The 16,392-nt window shown below is 43.5% G+C and overlaps 1 protein-coding gene across 3 annotated transcripts in view; it reads left to right on the top strand.

Moving 5' to 3' along the window:
- Positions 1–16,392, top strand: part of LOC148318848 (uncharacterized) — a 163,996-nt gene that overhangs the window by 11,875 nt on the left and 135,729 nt on the right. For all 3 annotated transcript variants that reach the window (XM_088280975.1, XM_088280976.1, XM_088280973.1), the window contains exon 2: positions 5,131–5,334. In XM_088280975.1, the coding sequence (XP_088137101.1) occupies positions 5,224–5,334 (111 nt within the window). In that variant the 5' untranslated portion in view covers positions 5,131–5,223. The remainder of the gene's footprint in view (positions 1–5,130; positions 5,335–16,392) is intronic.

The following is a 16,392-nucleotide window of genomic DNA, read 5'->3' as shown; positions in this document are numbered from 1 at the left end:
TATGCATGTGTGTATATTGTGTGTGTATGTATGAGTGTGTATATATATCTATATATATATATATATATATAGTATATTATATGTGTGTGTGTGTGTGTGCATGCTATCATGCTAAGAGGTGTTCCTAATATTTTGTCCTTTTCACACGACCAACATAAGAGTTTTGTCCAGTGCAGTTTTACAGCTGCTAAAATAATTCTTGTCCCAATATGACAATGGCAATCGTACATTATTTATTTATTTATTTTTACCAATTTCTTGTGGGTGTGTGTTGTGTACGTATACCATATGCTGTGTCAGCGAGTTTATATTGCATCGTGCTTGCAAATACTGAGATGAGCCGTTTGCACTTGTATTTTTTATTGTGCAAGCGTTTTAAGATGAAGTTGTTGCACGGGTGTGTGCACACAAGCCCCACAGACGTGCATCGGGGGGGGGTGCATAAAGCATTTCTTTACCTGGAGGTAAGTGTCGCAAAGATGGCTATATGGAGAAAAAGATCGCAGGAAGAGATTTACACCTGCCTCTCTGCTGCCAGAGAACAAGCCTATAGGCTACAGAGATGGCCCAGTGGAGCCAGCTTGTCTGGGGCCTCTGCTTAGAGCCCCCCCCCCCCCTCCCCCTCTCGCCTCCCCTCACCTCCCCTCCGCCTCCTCCCCTACTCCAACTCCCCCCCCCTCCCTCTCACTTTGCTCCCGCCTCCTTCCCTCCGCTGTGGATTAAACAACATCATAAAAAATGACCATCAACGCACACACTGTAAACAGATTACTCTGCTCGGCGCCTGGCGCACAAACTGAGGCGCTCAGGGCAAAAAGAAAAGAAAAGGAAAAAAAAAAAAAGAGCGTGTGGCCGATGCACGTGCGTGACCCCCGCGCCCCCACCCTCAGCCTGTTTCTCCACCAACTGAACGTGCACGCGCGCACTTCCAGGGGACACTTTCCGGTCATGCCACTTGTCTTTTTACGAGCGTTGGGACAATCTTTGAGGAGGCGTAAGCCACTTTTTTTTTCTCTCGACCTTCCTGAACGTGATGTATTTGTTTATCTATGCTGACGACACACTTGATTTGCGGCGTTTTTACATGTAAATAACTTCCATCCAAATTGCACTCTGTAATTTGAGAATGTATTTTCAATTATTTAAACGCTTTACAAAATTCAAATTTCATGGATTACTATTTTCAGATTGAATGAAAATGAATTGAATGGAATTTCTTCACAGACACATTATTCAATATTGTAAACTTCTGCTGATAAGGACAACAAAGCAAGTGTTTGATCCTCATCTGGGATCCCTTGTTGCTAGGCAGAATTAGTTGGAAGCCCCTTCTGATAGGGCAATCTCACAATTGTATCAGCTGTCTGTATTTAATACAAAATCGTCCCGATAAAAATGTCAAATGTTGCGTCCAAACATTTCTTCGCTTCGCTGTGTTCAAATGAAGTCTCAGAGCAACAAAATGTTTGCACAATGTTCTCATCAATTTCACAATTGAATGCTCTGCATTACAAATATTATTTGAGTTATACCTTCCGCGTATTCAATTTGCAATTAAATCAGTACTTTGAAGTCAATAAAAAAACCTGATAAAAAAAGGAATCCATGCTCCGAGCCATTTCACAATTTAATCGTGCTGTTTTTTGAATAGAAAGCATTCCAAAGGAAGAAAAACGGCACTCTCCCCTATTCATTTTACAACCAAAACAATTAAATAGGAATAATATTAAAATCTCAATGATAAAAATAAATATAATACGCTGGAGAAAAAAACTGCCATCCCTCCCATTCATTTCCGAAACAAATCATTCCTCCGTATTAAATACAAATTGCGTATCAAGAAAATAGTGTCAACTGGTGGGACGTGACCCTCGTTAATTTTATGACCGTGACACTGTTCTGTATTAAATGTAACAAAAATCAACGTAGCTTTAAAAAAAAAAAAAAAAAAAGCGACTTTCATTTACACATGGTGCCCGAAAACACACTGTCAAAGGCGTACACACACACACGCGTGCAGGAGAGTGTGTAAAGGCCGTGTGTTGTCTGGAGATGAAGCTGGTTTAAAAAAAAAAAAGAAAACAAATCTTGTCTTGATGCAAATCCGTCTCTGCTGTGATTTGTGCAAAATCAAGTCTTCACATGGATCTTGTTTGAACACACGGCCTGCAAATCAGCGTCGCAGATGCTCGGCCAATCGCTGGGATTTGACGCCGCTCGCTTGAGAGCCACTCCAACTTTTGCACAACCTTGTCGGCTTGCTTTCTCTCTTTTTACCAGATGAGCCGTTCTCATCGGCGGGGACGTATTGCCCGATTACCCGAGTTACAGCACCGAGTGGGCGTGGGCGGGAGGGGGGGGGGGGATTGTATTGGAACAAGATCTGTGTTAAATCCACATCATAATCTATTGTGCGTATGACAGAAGGTAGCTCCAAGTTTGCCGCCCGCTTTGAGTAACTCCCGCTTTAAACAGCAACACGAGCATGATTGATTATTTGCTGAGCGAGCACAAACTGTTAATGGACGAGCTTTTAGCTTAAACACCGATATGTGGACGTCTCCAGCTGTAAATCATCTCCAGATTTCTTTGATTTTATGATTTTCTTGTAAAAAAATAAGGTCGTATTGATTTAACAGTTATGGACGCATCCTGTTGTCGTAAATAGTTTTGGAAGCCGAATCCGAATCGTCTGCCTCGTTCAGTCGTGTCGTGACAATCATTGACGTGTTTTAGCAGAAGGGGGGGGGGCAGGACAATTTTGGATTCTACGAGAAAAGCTCCCTTCGAGTCAAGCCATGCGGGAATAGAGAAAGGAGAAGGGTGATTTCCAAAAAGGGTTCGGCCCATTGAATGACAAAAGACAGCCCACTCTCGATTTTTCTTGGCTGCCTCACTCGGACAGAAAAAAAAAAAAAAAAAAGCAACCTCACAACAACAAAGCAACGAGAGGAAGCAGCCAGATGTGATTCCAACAAATCATTTGTGATTTAAATCTGGCCATGGAGAAATATTGATGGCAAGTGAATTCTGCCGGTCAAAGGTCAGATTGTTTTCCGCCGGGATCTCCAATTTCTCTGTCTGGTGGCATCAACTTGCTGACGTTGATTATATTATTCATAAAAAGCATTTACTCCATCACAAAAAGACTAATCTGATCATGAATAACTTTTGATATTTACTGCTTGTACTTTGAACGGAGTATCAACTAAAGTATTTGCAAGCAATTTTGCCCGTGTTTAATCATTTTTGTCATGCCAGAATTTGAATATCAAATGTTTGCCTTCAAAACATCAAATTGCAACGGTTTTAAATATTTAAATTGAAATGATTTCAATGACGAGCCTGTGGCCGCGTGGCAATATGAAATCTTTATGAAATCGTTTTATTGGACTTGGATCAAGATTTCAATTTTTCTGCTCCAAATGTGTTGCATTGCCTGACAAAAGACATTTTCGAGCCCATTGAAATGTTTTCATCTGTCCGGGGGGAGCTGTGGATTTCCTCCCGTCAGGTGGAAACCCCCCCCACGCCCCCACCTTTTTCATGCCACTGACGATCCAAAATAGCCCGATTAGATTGGTGGAAAAAAATCACAAGCATAAATCTGTGTTAAATCGTACTTTCCACCGAGAATTCCGCCACCAGTCGAGTACTTCATTTTTTTTCAATTTCTCTCTTTTAAAATGCATCATCAGTGTGCCACTGTTGTCGGTCAATATATATTTTTTTTCTTCCTCTCCATCCCTCCCAATAAATAATTCAGCACTCACAGCCCGCCCCGATGGCCCCACATGCACCGATCTCTCGGTTACAAGCATCCTGGGAGTATAAGGCAGTACAAGCGCATCCTTAATAAACAAATACAAGATGGCCAGCAGCTCTGGTTTCACGGCTGAAACATCCTGTCTCTCTGCCGGGGTGAAGTGGCGTCGTCGTCTGTATTCATTATCGCCCAATTTCAGCCTGGTCGACGTGACGTGATTTCCACGTGTTTTATGAAATGCATATTGAGGAAGATAGCGCACATTAATTCCATGTATCCACTAGACGGGAAACGTGATCTAGTCTTGATTTCTTGACCTCGCTAGTGTGTGTCCCACAATTTTTTTTTCCAACTTAATCGATTTCAGGGTTATTATGAAAAGACATTTAATCCCGCTTGCCTTCACTTATGAGTTCAGAACAAGAAAACCCACTTTTAAAATAAAAGTAATTTTCAGTTCAAATGCTGCTGTCTTCTGTTGATAAATATCATGTGATTAAGGATTTATACCTTGTCGGATATTCAAGAAATAAGTGAACTGCTGCTTGCCAAATAGTGAGCTGCTCGCATCTACTGGACAAACATCTCACGCACTTTAAGCCAGCTTGAACTTGCCAAATAGTCAACAACACTCTTTGGATTGTGAAATATTTTGTGTTATTAGTTTGTGAGAATGTTGAACGGCATGTAAGTGTATCACTCCCACGCATCGCTAAGGCTTAACAAGCGCCTATTAATCATGAGGTCAGAACAGTGAGCGACCTCCTCCTTGGCCGATATTGAGCCCATATCTTTAACCTCTCGTAAAGTGAAACGGAAGCTTGAACTCTCTTTTGTGAAGCGGCCATTTGAAATGATCATTGCTAAGATTTGTGCGAATGCATAACATGATGCTTAGCAACAAGAACAGTAAATGTCATCCTGCTTGCCAAATAGTGAGCCTACATTGAACTCAACACACTTTCTCCACTCTGCATCCATTATTGGACCGAGCGTATTATTTTGAGTATCCTGATAACACGGTACCAAAAATTCTTGGTTGGATCAAACTCTCGGCCCAACATACTGGGTCAAATCCTCAACAGAACATGCTGGGTATGAACAGCCCAGCATTGGCTCTGTCCCTTTTTGGACCCAGCGTTAGGTTAGCTACTTCAACTTATTTGGGTTACTTATCACCCAAATAAGTTTTAAGTGTGGCAAGAGTGCTCGTTTAGTTTTCATTGTGTCGTGTGTGTGCGACCAGGCTCGTCCGTTCGGCCCATCTGTGTGCCTCAAGAAGAGTCCCTGAAACGAAATATTCAAGGTCCACTGAAAATTGATCCGCCGATCTGAAGTCTGTTTTTCTCTCCCGGTCCGAGCAGATCCCAGCGGAGCAACCTGATATCACGCCGGCAAGATGACCAAGTTCAGGGCCCGCACGGCGTCTCCTCCTCCTGCCGCTGGACGTGGAATCAATGGAATACCGTCGGGATACCGTGGGGGGGGCCGCACCCTCGCGCTTGCTAGTGGACCGTATGATTGGACGGCGTCGACCACCGCTGAGGCTTTCATGCAAATTGATGAAGGTAATTTGAACCGATTAAGTGCAATTTGATTTGCGTTAAGAGCCCTCCTTCTTCTGCTCCCCTCTCGCTAATCCCAAACGGTTTTGATTAATAGTTGGGCATGCGATGAAGTCATGTGATCAAGTGCACTTCAAAGTGGTCGCGCAGCAGCTGTTTGTCGTTGGGAGCGAAGGAAGCACGGATTTCCTTTTTATACTCTCAAGTCAGACATGCAAATTTTCATGACGACTATCCTTGTCTTTAATCGATCAAATTTAGCTCGGATGGACACTTGCGTTGTCGTCCGAGTGTCGTGGAACAACTCAAAGCCACTAGAATGCTCGTGATTTCAGCAGCTTCTTGCATTTAAAAATGATGAGGCCCTACTTAAGCGTAATTTGCCAATTTTTGGACAGCTTGAAACTCAAAAGAAACTCAAAGCTCACTCTTGACTACTTGGGAGATAAAAATTGGCCAGTCACGCAAAGGAAATAAATCCAAAAACAACACCACAACGATTCAAATATTAATGCATAATAGAGCTATTAATATAGATTAATTGAGCCACTACTCCAATGCACTGTAATACATGCAAATGAAATATTGCAGCAAAATTGTGAAAGAATTTAAATTAAAAATTGTGTGTGTGTGTATGTATATGTATATATATATATATATATATATATATATATATATATATATATATATATATATGTATGTATATATATATATATATATATATATATATATATATATATATATATATATATGTATATATATATATATATATATATATATATATATATATATATATATATATATATATATATATATATATATATATGTATATATATATATATATATGTATATATATATATATATATATGTATATGTATATATGTATATATATATATATATATATATATATATATATATATATATATATATATATATATATATATATATATATATATATATATATATATACATATATACACACACGCTGTACTAAATGTAAACATGCTCCACAACAATCCAAAATGTTGCGTTTCTGCTGAATACTGAGCATTTAAATAGATCGATAGAAATTGGCCAAACTGCTCAATGGAAAATCACAGCCAAATTCCTGAGCAATTAAATAATAAATTCAATAACTCCTCCGGATTAAATATAAAATCGCTTTAGAAACAAACCAGACTAAATAATGGAACACTTAAATGACTACAAATACTACTAAATACTGGCGCCCAACCAAATTAGAGACAATTTCGTATTCAATCTAAATCCAAATTTGCCAAACAACTGGCGTGAAACCAAATGACAGCTCCATTCACCCAACTACTACGTGTGAAATCCGTATTGTGAATTGAACAATGGCGATTGCCGAGCGTGCTGAGTGGCGACTTTGTGATTTAACACGCACGCATAAAAGGCAAGAAACCAGCGTGGCGGTGACCATTGTGTGAGTGTCCCGGTTGTTACGTGCCGCCCCGAGCGTCTGCATAAACTCCACCTTACCTCTTCAGAGCGGCCCGGCGCGGCGGCCTGACTCAGTGAAAAAACAATCTGAGGAAATGGGGAACAATCCGAGGCAGTTTCCAAACGGGCCGCAAAAAAAAAAAAAAAATAAAAAAGAGGGACTTGCTCCCCCCCCCCCCCCCCTCATGCCTTCAGCTTGAAATGTACGGAGCGATGAAAGATCAATGCGCCGAGCGGGCAGCCGCCCCTGTGCCTGGTGTCGAGCGCTATACGCCAGGAAACACCGGGTGGACAAAATGGGGGAGTGAGCCCCCTTAAATGTTGCCAATGCTTTCGGAGTGATTAGTGGAATTTTGTGTGTGTGTGCGAGAAGGCTTCCATGTTATCTCACACGCACGCCAGGTCAAGAAACGTTGACTGTTTCCAGCCCGTGGATCATATTCCAGGCTCGTTTCGGCCTACATTCCCCACCTTCCCCTACCTCTTTAACAGCCCCCCCCTCCCTCGCTTGCTCCTGTTCTGATGTTAGCAGACCCCTTTGGATCTCCTGCAGGAGTAATGCGCTCACTTTCCCCCCCCCCCCCATTACGAAGAAACTGCTGCAGCAGACAAACAAATCATGCTAAGTCTCGGCGGGCAGTGCACTCAGAGGAGCCAGGGGTCCCTCTTTGCCGGGCGAGGAGGGGGCACCCGATTTCCTAAAGTGGCGGCCCAGCGCAAGGAGGCCTGGTCCTTATCGAGGCCGGATCGCAGACACCTCCGCCCCTCCTGGCAGGAATGCAAACGGCCCCCTGTGGGAGGAGGAGAAGAAGAAGAAGAAGTAGAAAAAGGAGGAGGAAACGAGCCGACATGGAGGGGAAGTGGAAAGGGGGGGGGGAAGAAAATAGCGAGTGAGTGGAAAGCGAATGAAGGACGAGGGAAAGGGGAGGAGCCGTGGCGGCCGGCGCAGCAGTGGCGGCGCGAGAGGGTCGAGAGTGCGCAGCAAAACAAACATGGCATTAGGCGGCTTAAACGCTCTTCCGACGGCAACGGTCCACGGTTGTCGTTGGCTCCCTGCACTCTCGCCGTTTTAAAAAGGCGATGACAGCGTCAGATATCATGCCGCCAACGATGTGACGACAACGCAAAAGGTGCCGAAACGCGGGCTAAATCTTGATCTGAAATGTGCCGGAGTTGCACCAAACCGTCCCACGTTTTGATGGTTATAGGCCAACGCGACATATTCTGGTGACGCGATGTCCCGCTTGTAGAGCTCCCTCTAGTTGTACCCAAAAGAATTGCGCAATTCAATGTTCAAACCGTTTATCAAGTTAGAGGCTTAAACTGTTTTTTTTTCTTAGTTTTTTTTTTTTTCATCCAGTACGGTATGCTTGCTTCGTAAACATTTAAATTTTTTAGCACAATCTTATAAGTGCATTTTGAAGAAAGGAAATTATTTGTAAAATGCTCGTGGAAGTATGAAAACTGTTTCGTAATATTTGCAATTCCATTCCTTGGCATTGTCGGACGTCGGTTTAAATTCTAATCAAATTAAAGGAATTTTACTGAACAATGAAATATTTTAAAATAATTTCAAGTGTGCACACATTTTTGGGGACGGCCTGTGCATTCACGTGAATGTCTGTGATTAGCCTTACACGACGTTACTCTGATCATTTTATTTGATATAAAATCAAGTCAGTTATATTTCAAGATCATTTTAACAGCAACCACAACTGCAACAAGGATTGTACCGCAAAAAAAAATAGTGTGTGTACTTTATCTCCAAGTTGTGTTCTCAATATTTCCATTTTTCTGCAAGTAATCTGCCTAGCAACAAATAGCGCGCCAACCTGTCCAGGAAATTCTTTTTGTGTACGATTTTGCCCCGATGCGATGGCAAAAACTGTATTCAGTTGTGATATTTTACACGGAATCCCAAATTATTATTATTATTTTTTTTTTGCCTGAGTAATTTCTCATCTTAAGAACAATGCGTAAGAGAGCGAACTCTTTCCCAGGTTGAAGTGGTTGGCGCCCCACAAATTTTTTTTCCCCTCCCGTTTAAAAATGCCACTGATTGACTGTAAAGTTTCCCGCACACGCTCCCTCCAGACCTCAATGTATGTTTGAGGTAATGCGGCACAGGATGTTAACGGACCGCAATTATCGGGGATGTGGAATATTCCCACACACTCTCTCCCATGGAGGAAATATTTACTTTTGATCTATTTGTATTTATTGTCACGGCCTTTCTTCTTCATCTTAATGTGGAATTCCAACACGCCAGCTGCTCGCTTGTGGTTGTGCGTCAGTGCAAATAAGATTGTCTCTCAGGTGCCGATCGGGGTTCAGGGGTTCATCCGCAGTTCAGCCACGAGCATTCCACGCAAGCTTTACATTTTTATTCACCCTGGCGTGCCCTCGGTTGCGCTTCTTTTCTTTATCTCTGCTTCTGTCTTTTTTCTTCCCCAAGCAATCGTTTCTTCAGCCATGACACTTTTGACAAGGACGTTCTACCCAGGAGTGATGCAGTGAACAGCGTACTGTCCATTCCACTCACGGAACTCCGTCAAATGTGGCACAAAATGCATTTGTTGGAAAATTTGGGATCCAAAAAGTACCGCTCTCGAGTGACCAGGAAACCAAATCCAAATTTCGAGTTGTCTGTGGTGTGGTACCGCGTTAATCTTGCCAGTACTTAGTGAGGCTAACTTTAAGTCGGTCTGTCTGTCTATCTAGCTTATTGGATATAATTTCAACCCAAAAAATATAAAAAATAAAATAAAATAATCCAATAAAATTGACCTGACATGATGCAGCACTTAGACAATGACTTTTACTTCTTACTCAAGTGGAAGTTTGAATTTTAAATGAGACTAATGAATGCCTATGAAAATATCATGACGACTTTTATGGGCCGTCCTTTTCCAAAGTAGCAGTTAAATTATTGAAGTGGGCTTCATTGTCGACCAAAATGATGGATTTTCAAAAAAATGAGCTTGGCGGTCGTGATGACTTTTTGGCATGCGGCACGCAACGACACGCTCGTGGTCGTCCGTTTGCTTAATTCCTCCACTCGTTCCAGTACTAAAAGTCAAGCTCGGATTTCCATATCAATAAATTTGGATGAAATCATAATTAGAATGTTTTCTCCCTTCATAAGAAAATCCCCCATTTAGGCAAAAGAACATTGGTCCGCTTGCATCTGTTTGTTGGATCAGAGCGGCGAAGACCGACTTTATTGCAAGCACATGTGATTTGGTGAGTGTGTGCATGGCCGCAACCGATGTAAACCCTCCACACACACACACTTCTAAAATGGATCCCCCTCCATCATTAATGCAAGCCCACGGCGAGCGCTTGTCTACACAAGTTTGCATGGGACACAAACATCTGGTTCCTTCCGATTTTGTCCGGGTTCCCTTCCCGCAAACTTGCTCTTTCCCTCGTGCACTTAAGAGGCCGGCTGGTGTTCGGCACTTTCCAGAGAGGATGTGATGCTGTGGTTGCCGCGGCGATGAACTTCAAAGAGGTCGCTGGGGGGGGGGGGCCGCGTCAGTCATGAGCGGGCAGAGGGCAGAACTTGGTCAATGGTGGGGATTTGTCGCCTAATAGCCCCTCTGGGGGGACTTAAGTTCTAATTTCAGAGGTGCTGAAAGTCGGATTTTATGGAGTATGCGCGTTCACATGCTTTTTTCATTACGCGGCGTCTAATTGCGGCGATAATGGAGACGAGGCTGGGAGTGTGACTTTAAAGATGAGCGGAGGTTGCAAAATCTCTTAAACGACCCTATTTACAAAAACAGAAAATGAGTTTTATTTTTGTAAGACGTCTCTTTCGAGGAGGTCCTTTTCTTTGTAGAAACTCCAGAACAATTCTCATCCTTCCAAATCTTTCAACGTCATTGCATATCATTTAATATCATTGTAGGGCGATGACGATAATTCAATATCGATATGTATCGCGATAGCTAAGTGATTGAGATCAATAGAATATGGTAGCGATAAGTTATCGACCCCCCCCCCCCAAAAACAAAAACAAAAACAATGCAGATTCGACCTATCTCGGCCCAACTCGTCACAAACTCACTCCCATTTAGGAAATACAAGCCGAGGCTCACACATGCGCTGCTGAGCTAGCGTGACTCAAAAAAAAATAAAAGTGGCGAAACGTCGACTTTCCCACAAACAAATGGGAATTCAACCCTTTTTCCCTTTTTAATTGTCAATAGTTGAAAGAAAAAATAAATGAATAAGAATAATTCGATATATATTTTGATATCAACGGATGACATACTTGCGTCACAATATAGTTTTCCGCCATATCGTATATATCATTCCAATTAATTCAGCCTCGCTGATGACGTCACCACAAGAAGCGGCCCGTTGCGCAAGTAAATCCTGTCACACGTTCAAATTGACGTTCCTCCGCTTGTCTCTCCATCAGCAAAAGCTTTAATGGTCACTTTCTGCGTGCTTGTTCAGCACCGAGTGCTCGGAAACGCCTCGGCGGGCCCAGAGCGTAAAAGACAAATAAGTGGAATGGCGCTAATGAGATGCGGCGAGTAAGTTGAGAGCGCTGGCATTTGTTTTGTCCGTTTGACAGACGAGCGGCTGCCTGTGACTTGCGGACGGGGACGCGCGTTCCCGAAGCCGTCAGCGAGCGGCAATGCACCTTTAAAAGGCTTGCGGTCGGACTGGTTGTAGAATCGTCGTGGTTGTCAAAGTCGCTCCTCCGCTTCCTGTTTATCTTTCTGCATCTCCTCAACTTCCTGCCGCCGTGCCTCTTTTGTTTCCTCTCCTTCGAAAAGCCCAGTTGAAATCAATCTGGTGCAATTATTCACGGGGAAATGTTTGCCTTGGCTGCCAACCAACACCAACCTCTGAAATTGGAGGGGGCTGTTGCGGGGGCGTGTGTGCGTGCGTGCGTGTGTTTGTTGCCGGTGCAGATGTGCCGCCTAATCGCAGACGCCATCATGCAGAAACTATTCTTTTACAAGCATTTCAAAGCATCGGCAACGAGTGTCACCGGGAGGTGAAATCAACTCTGAAATGCAGGTTGCATACCAGAATGGAATGAAAATGGCGAGGATTGCCCGAGCAACTCGCAACACCTCCTGCGCTTGCTTGGATTTGGTCAAAACGGAGACGTTTAGATTCCAAAATAAACATTTTGCAGAAGATGATTGATTGATTTAATTTCACGTTGTCGCCAACGTTTACGTGTCGAGTCGCCCCCCCGATGGCAGAGAAGTAAAAAGAGAGCTAACGTGTCGTTATTCGAAGACTTTCTGGGAAGATATTGATTGGAGACAATTGCAGGAACTAATTAGGGATTGCACAAAAACCTGGAAAAGAACGTCTACGGTTTCATGGTCCTGATAGAAAAACGCAAGATAAACGGAAACATTCGAGCTCCGCGCGTATATTTGATGTAAACAAGAAATCAGGTCGCCGTTGATTTCCTCTTTGTCCAAGTCACCATGTTGGCCAACTTGAGCCGAAATGGCGTTGCACATATTTTGCTTCATCCGTTTCTTCGCCGGTGATGAAAATTATACTTGAATATAATAAATGAGAAGTATATACAATATAACTCAATTGCAATTTAAAAAAATAAAAGCAAACGTTTTCGGGAATTCAGTAAAATTATAATTTTTTTTAGTTAATTTTTATTAATTTCTTGTTTCCAATTAAATCGCAAAGTATTTCAGGCATTTTAAAATTCATTCAAAAGTATTTCAAAGAAGCTGACATCATTTCAAATGGCAAATAATTTCCCTCCAATGCAGACAAGCGCAAAATGCTCACATAACATTCCAGTGAAATGCAAAGTTTTATGCTTTAACTTGAAATAACTTCAAAGGAAGGCACTCGTCACACTCATTGAGTGAGTCGAGAGTTTTTTTCTGGTCGAATCTGCGGAACTGATCAGTGGCGCCGATCTCACTGATGATGTGTCATGACGTCATCTTTATTGAACCGGAGACGAAACCGTTTTGTATTTTCACTCCAGCCCGCCCGCGTCGAGCGACGACCACGTAAATATGCTTGTTGGTTGCTTTTGGTGTTGGCCGAGTTCTATTTTGGTCGGAATGCTGCTCGTCAAGTGACGTGCCGCATAAAAGGCCAACTTGGCGCGTAAGGTCCTGTCGGGACCCTCCCAAGCACGCGTCATGCCATTTTCTGCCAAAAAAAAAAAACTGGATTTACTTCGCAGCTCCTCATCCGGTGTGCAATGAAATTCTTCCCAGAACTCTTCTTATTGTGTGGCACGCTATCTTGACAAATCTGTCTCATGATGTCCACGTGCTAGCGATAAGCCTCGTATCTGCGTATTGTTATAAGCCGAGAGCATGTTGTCATTTAAAAGTAAAAAAAAACAAACAAACGGGGTTTTAAGCGCCTCGTGATCCGTCGGATTGTTTGTTTGAGGATCTCATGTCAGCATTTTCCAAAATCTGCCATTTGAGCTCATTTTGGAACCAAATGAATCCCGACACTTTTTATTTTTTTTAATTTTTAAATCCAAGCAATGTTTCCAAGTAGCTGTCGCGACTATTCCCGGGAGATCTTCGTCTTTTGTTGTCTTTGTCGGGCTCGGAGCAAATCAATCCTGTTGTGACTTTGTAATCCCCAAAAGGGAAGCAGCCTCCCGTGCGCGGTCGCGGAGATGTGCACTTGTTGCCTTCGCACTGTCACGACCAACTCGCCCTCGTCGTCACACATTCTGGGACCGTCCTGATTTTCAAGGACCTCGCCGCAAGCGGCATGGCATGCGCTTTTGCAAAGCCGTCGTCTTATCGTTGCCGTTATCCAGCATGCTTGTGAGAGGTGAAGGACCGTTAAAGCAAGCGTGCTGAGTCGCAAGTCGCAGAAGATGTGTATCCATGCGCTTGTGTGCTCGTGTGTGTGTGTGTGTGTCTGGCCAGCCATGGCCACATCTGTTTGTCATGTTTGCACTTAAGCGCCTGCAGGAGCCACCATTCCAAGTGGAGACAGTCCTCTCTCCCAGTCTCTCCCTTTCCTCCTAATTACATTTGTCCGTTAATCCATTTTCTGCCCTCTTCTCCTTGGCTTGTTTACGTTGTCGCTCCGCTGGGCTTCGGCCTCCTCCGACCGGCAGACGCTGACCTTTAAGGAGATGCCAAAAGACTGCGTGTTAAGGCAGCGTTGCCCCCTCCTTCGCCCGTTCGCCGCACACACGCACGCAGGCACGTGCACGCCTACGCGTGTGCGCACACCTACTCAGTGCCATCGTGGCCCCACCGTATCCCCTCAGGCCGCCTCCGTCCGAGAGGCTAATGGAGTTAGCCTAATGTCTGCACAGCGCCAGTCATAAAACTGATTTGAGGCTGAAGGCTTGGTGCCGAGACCACCACTCTGCTTACAAAAAAAAAAAAAAGAAAAGAGCGATGGGAGTGAGATGTTAAAGGAGAGCGAGTGTGTCTTTGGAATGGAGGAGGTTGGCTCGGCGGCGGCGGCGGCGTGGTTGCGCGGGCTGGCGTAACTAAGGCAACTGCAGACAATCTAATTGGTATTGACATTCTTGTCTCGGAGGAAATTTGACATCGAAGGGCAAATCATTCTATTTAGTCGCCTGAATAGTCTCCGAGGCGGGGCACGAGGAGCGCAATCGCGCCGCGGCGTTGTCCCGGTCCTCGCGTCTGGGCCGGCTCCGCAACGCTACAATCGATCCTAATCCGATCGAGAGGAGGAGGAGGAGAAGCAGCAAAAAAAAAAACAAAACCCAACTGAAAATCAAAAGGTCTGTTGGGATCATATTTAACAAGAGAGAGTACAATTGGGGCGCTGGCCCGTAATGCACTTGCGTCGTCGTGCTTAATTTACAGAAAAGCTTCAAAGAAATGTGCTTGCTTTAGCTAAAAGAGCGCCAAAGACCTTCATTCTGTGAGAGCATCCCACTCACAACACACACGCTGATTTTATTATCCTCACTCCCCGGAGAAACTCATCTCATCCTCCTTTTTGTTTGAGTGACTGAGCGTCAGTGGGGACGAGTGAAGTGGTGCTGTCCATCAAGGGTGCCTTTGCCTCTTTTTTTTTTTTTTTTTGAAGTCGAATGGAAACTCTCCTCACTGGTGGTTTTGCTCCATTAAGGGCATGCACGAGTGCAGAGACAAGAGGTGGTAGAAGTCCAACTTTTTTTTTTCCCCCTTCACTGCTTGTCACAATCAAGCAGTGGTGAATCCAAATAAGACGGTGAACCGCCAGGTTATAAATTCCAGAAGAGCGTCCATTTTGTTGTTGTTCGGGCGTCACGGAATTTCCCTGGCGTTATCCTTAAATTTGGTCTCGTACCTTATTTGCGATCGGAAACCGCATCGACGTCAACAAACTCCGAAATGCAGCTCGGTCGTTGGATTTTCAAAATGATGGCTTTTTTTTTACTACGCCGCCAATGTTGGTTTCTTTGTTAAAAACAAAACAAACTAGAATGCGCGTGATGCCACACGCATTAAACAGATTAAACCAGACTTTTTCAACACTGTAAATATATTTGAAGACGACATGTAGAGAACACGACACGATTAAAAGGCGATCTCTGAAAATCGGAATTGACGTTATCTTCTTTGACAGGCGCTCGTCTAGTTGACAGTAGTTTGTTTCCGAGTCCCACGCCTTCCTTTGTCCTGAAGTCATTTCAAATAGCGCAAAAGGAGTGTTCGTCACATTTCAACCTGTAATTATAAACTTGGGAGCATATTATTCGAAGGTAACCGGTGTGTTTCCGTCAATTGTGCCCGTCCCTCTACGAGAGGCCGCGCTTCAATGAGTTGCCAGGTGTGTCATCGACTAAACGCAAATAAACACCTCCTTTGTGGCGGCTCGTCGCTCTAATGATCTGGCTTCATTGTCGCTATTGTTCACGCGCAGATGTTGAGCATTTTAACGCTGTTGCTAACCAAAGCAGCAGCATGAGTCGCTACCATGAATTTTGTATTTGTTCATCGGGAAAAGGCACTCGCTCAGATAATTATGAAAAAAAAAAAAAAAGAAGTACTGATTGAACTTTTCAAATCGTGGAAAAGGAATTGGAAAAATAAACAAAGTAAAAATGAAAGGTACAGCTGCTTGTTGGGAATAAAACCAAAGGCTCAATTCGGCTACAGACTGAAATGTTGAGTAAAACATCAAAATAGAATATGAAAAAAAAATGTCAATTCTGTACAAGACTCGTTTTGACAAGCAGGCACAAAATAACTCAGCGAGAGCAACTTCAATCCAATCGCAAAGTGTTTCTTGTTCCTTCCACTGCGGACTCTTTCAGTAAACTTGATGTTCTTCAAATGTTGTTTCTCTGCCGCGGATTGGTGCTTGTCGATGAGTGCTCGCCACGCATTTTTATGAACGAGCTTCGTACGCTTGTGGATTTAATAATTGCATCATATCAATTGAAATGTTGACATCTTGTTGTCCTATCGCAGCTTTTCATTGTTGACAAGCCACTTAAATCAATCTCAGATTATGTCAATGAATTTGTCCTTTTCAGATTCGGGACATTATTTCATCCAGTTGTAAGTTTGTGCATCCGTTTTTACCGAGATGCTCGATAGCCACCGTGAGGGCTGCGCCTTTAAGGAAATGCTGAAAAGC

This window comes from Idiotropiscis lumnitzeri, chromosome 18 (assembly GCF_059441095.1).
Source record: "Idiotropiscis lumnitzeri isolate Australia: NSW breed Sydney's pygmy pipehorse chromosome 18, RoL_Ilum_1.0, whole genome shotgun sequence".
Taxonomy (NCBI): Eukaryota; Metazoa; Chordata; class Actinopteri; order Syngnathiformes; family Syngnathidae; genus Idiotropiscis; species Idiotropiscis lumnitzeri.
Note: the sequence above shows the minus strand (reverse complement) of the source record. Positions and strands in the feature narration are given on the sequence as shown.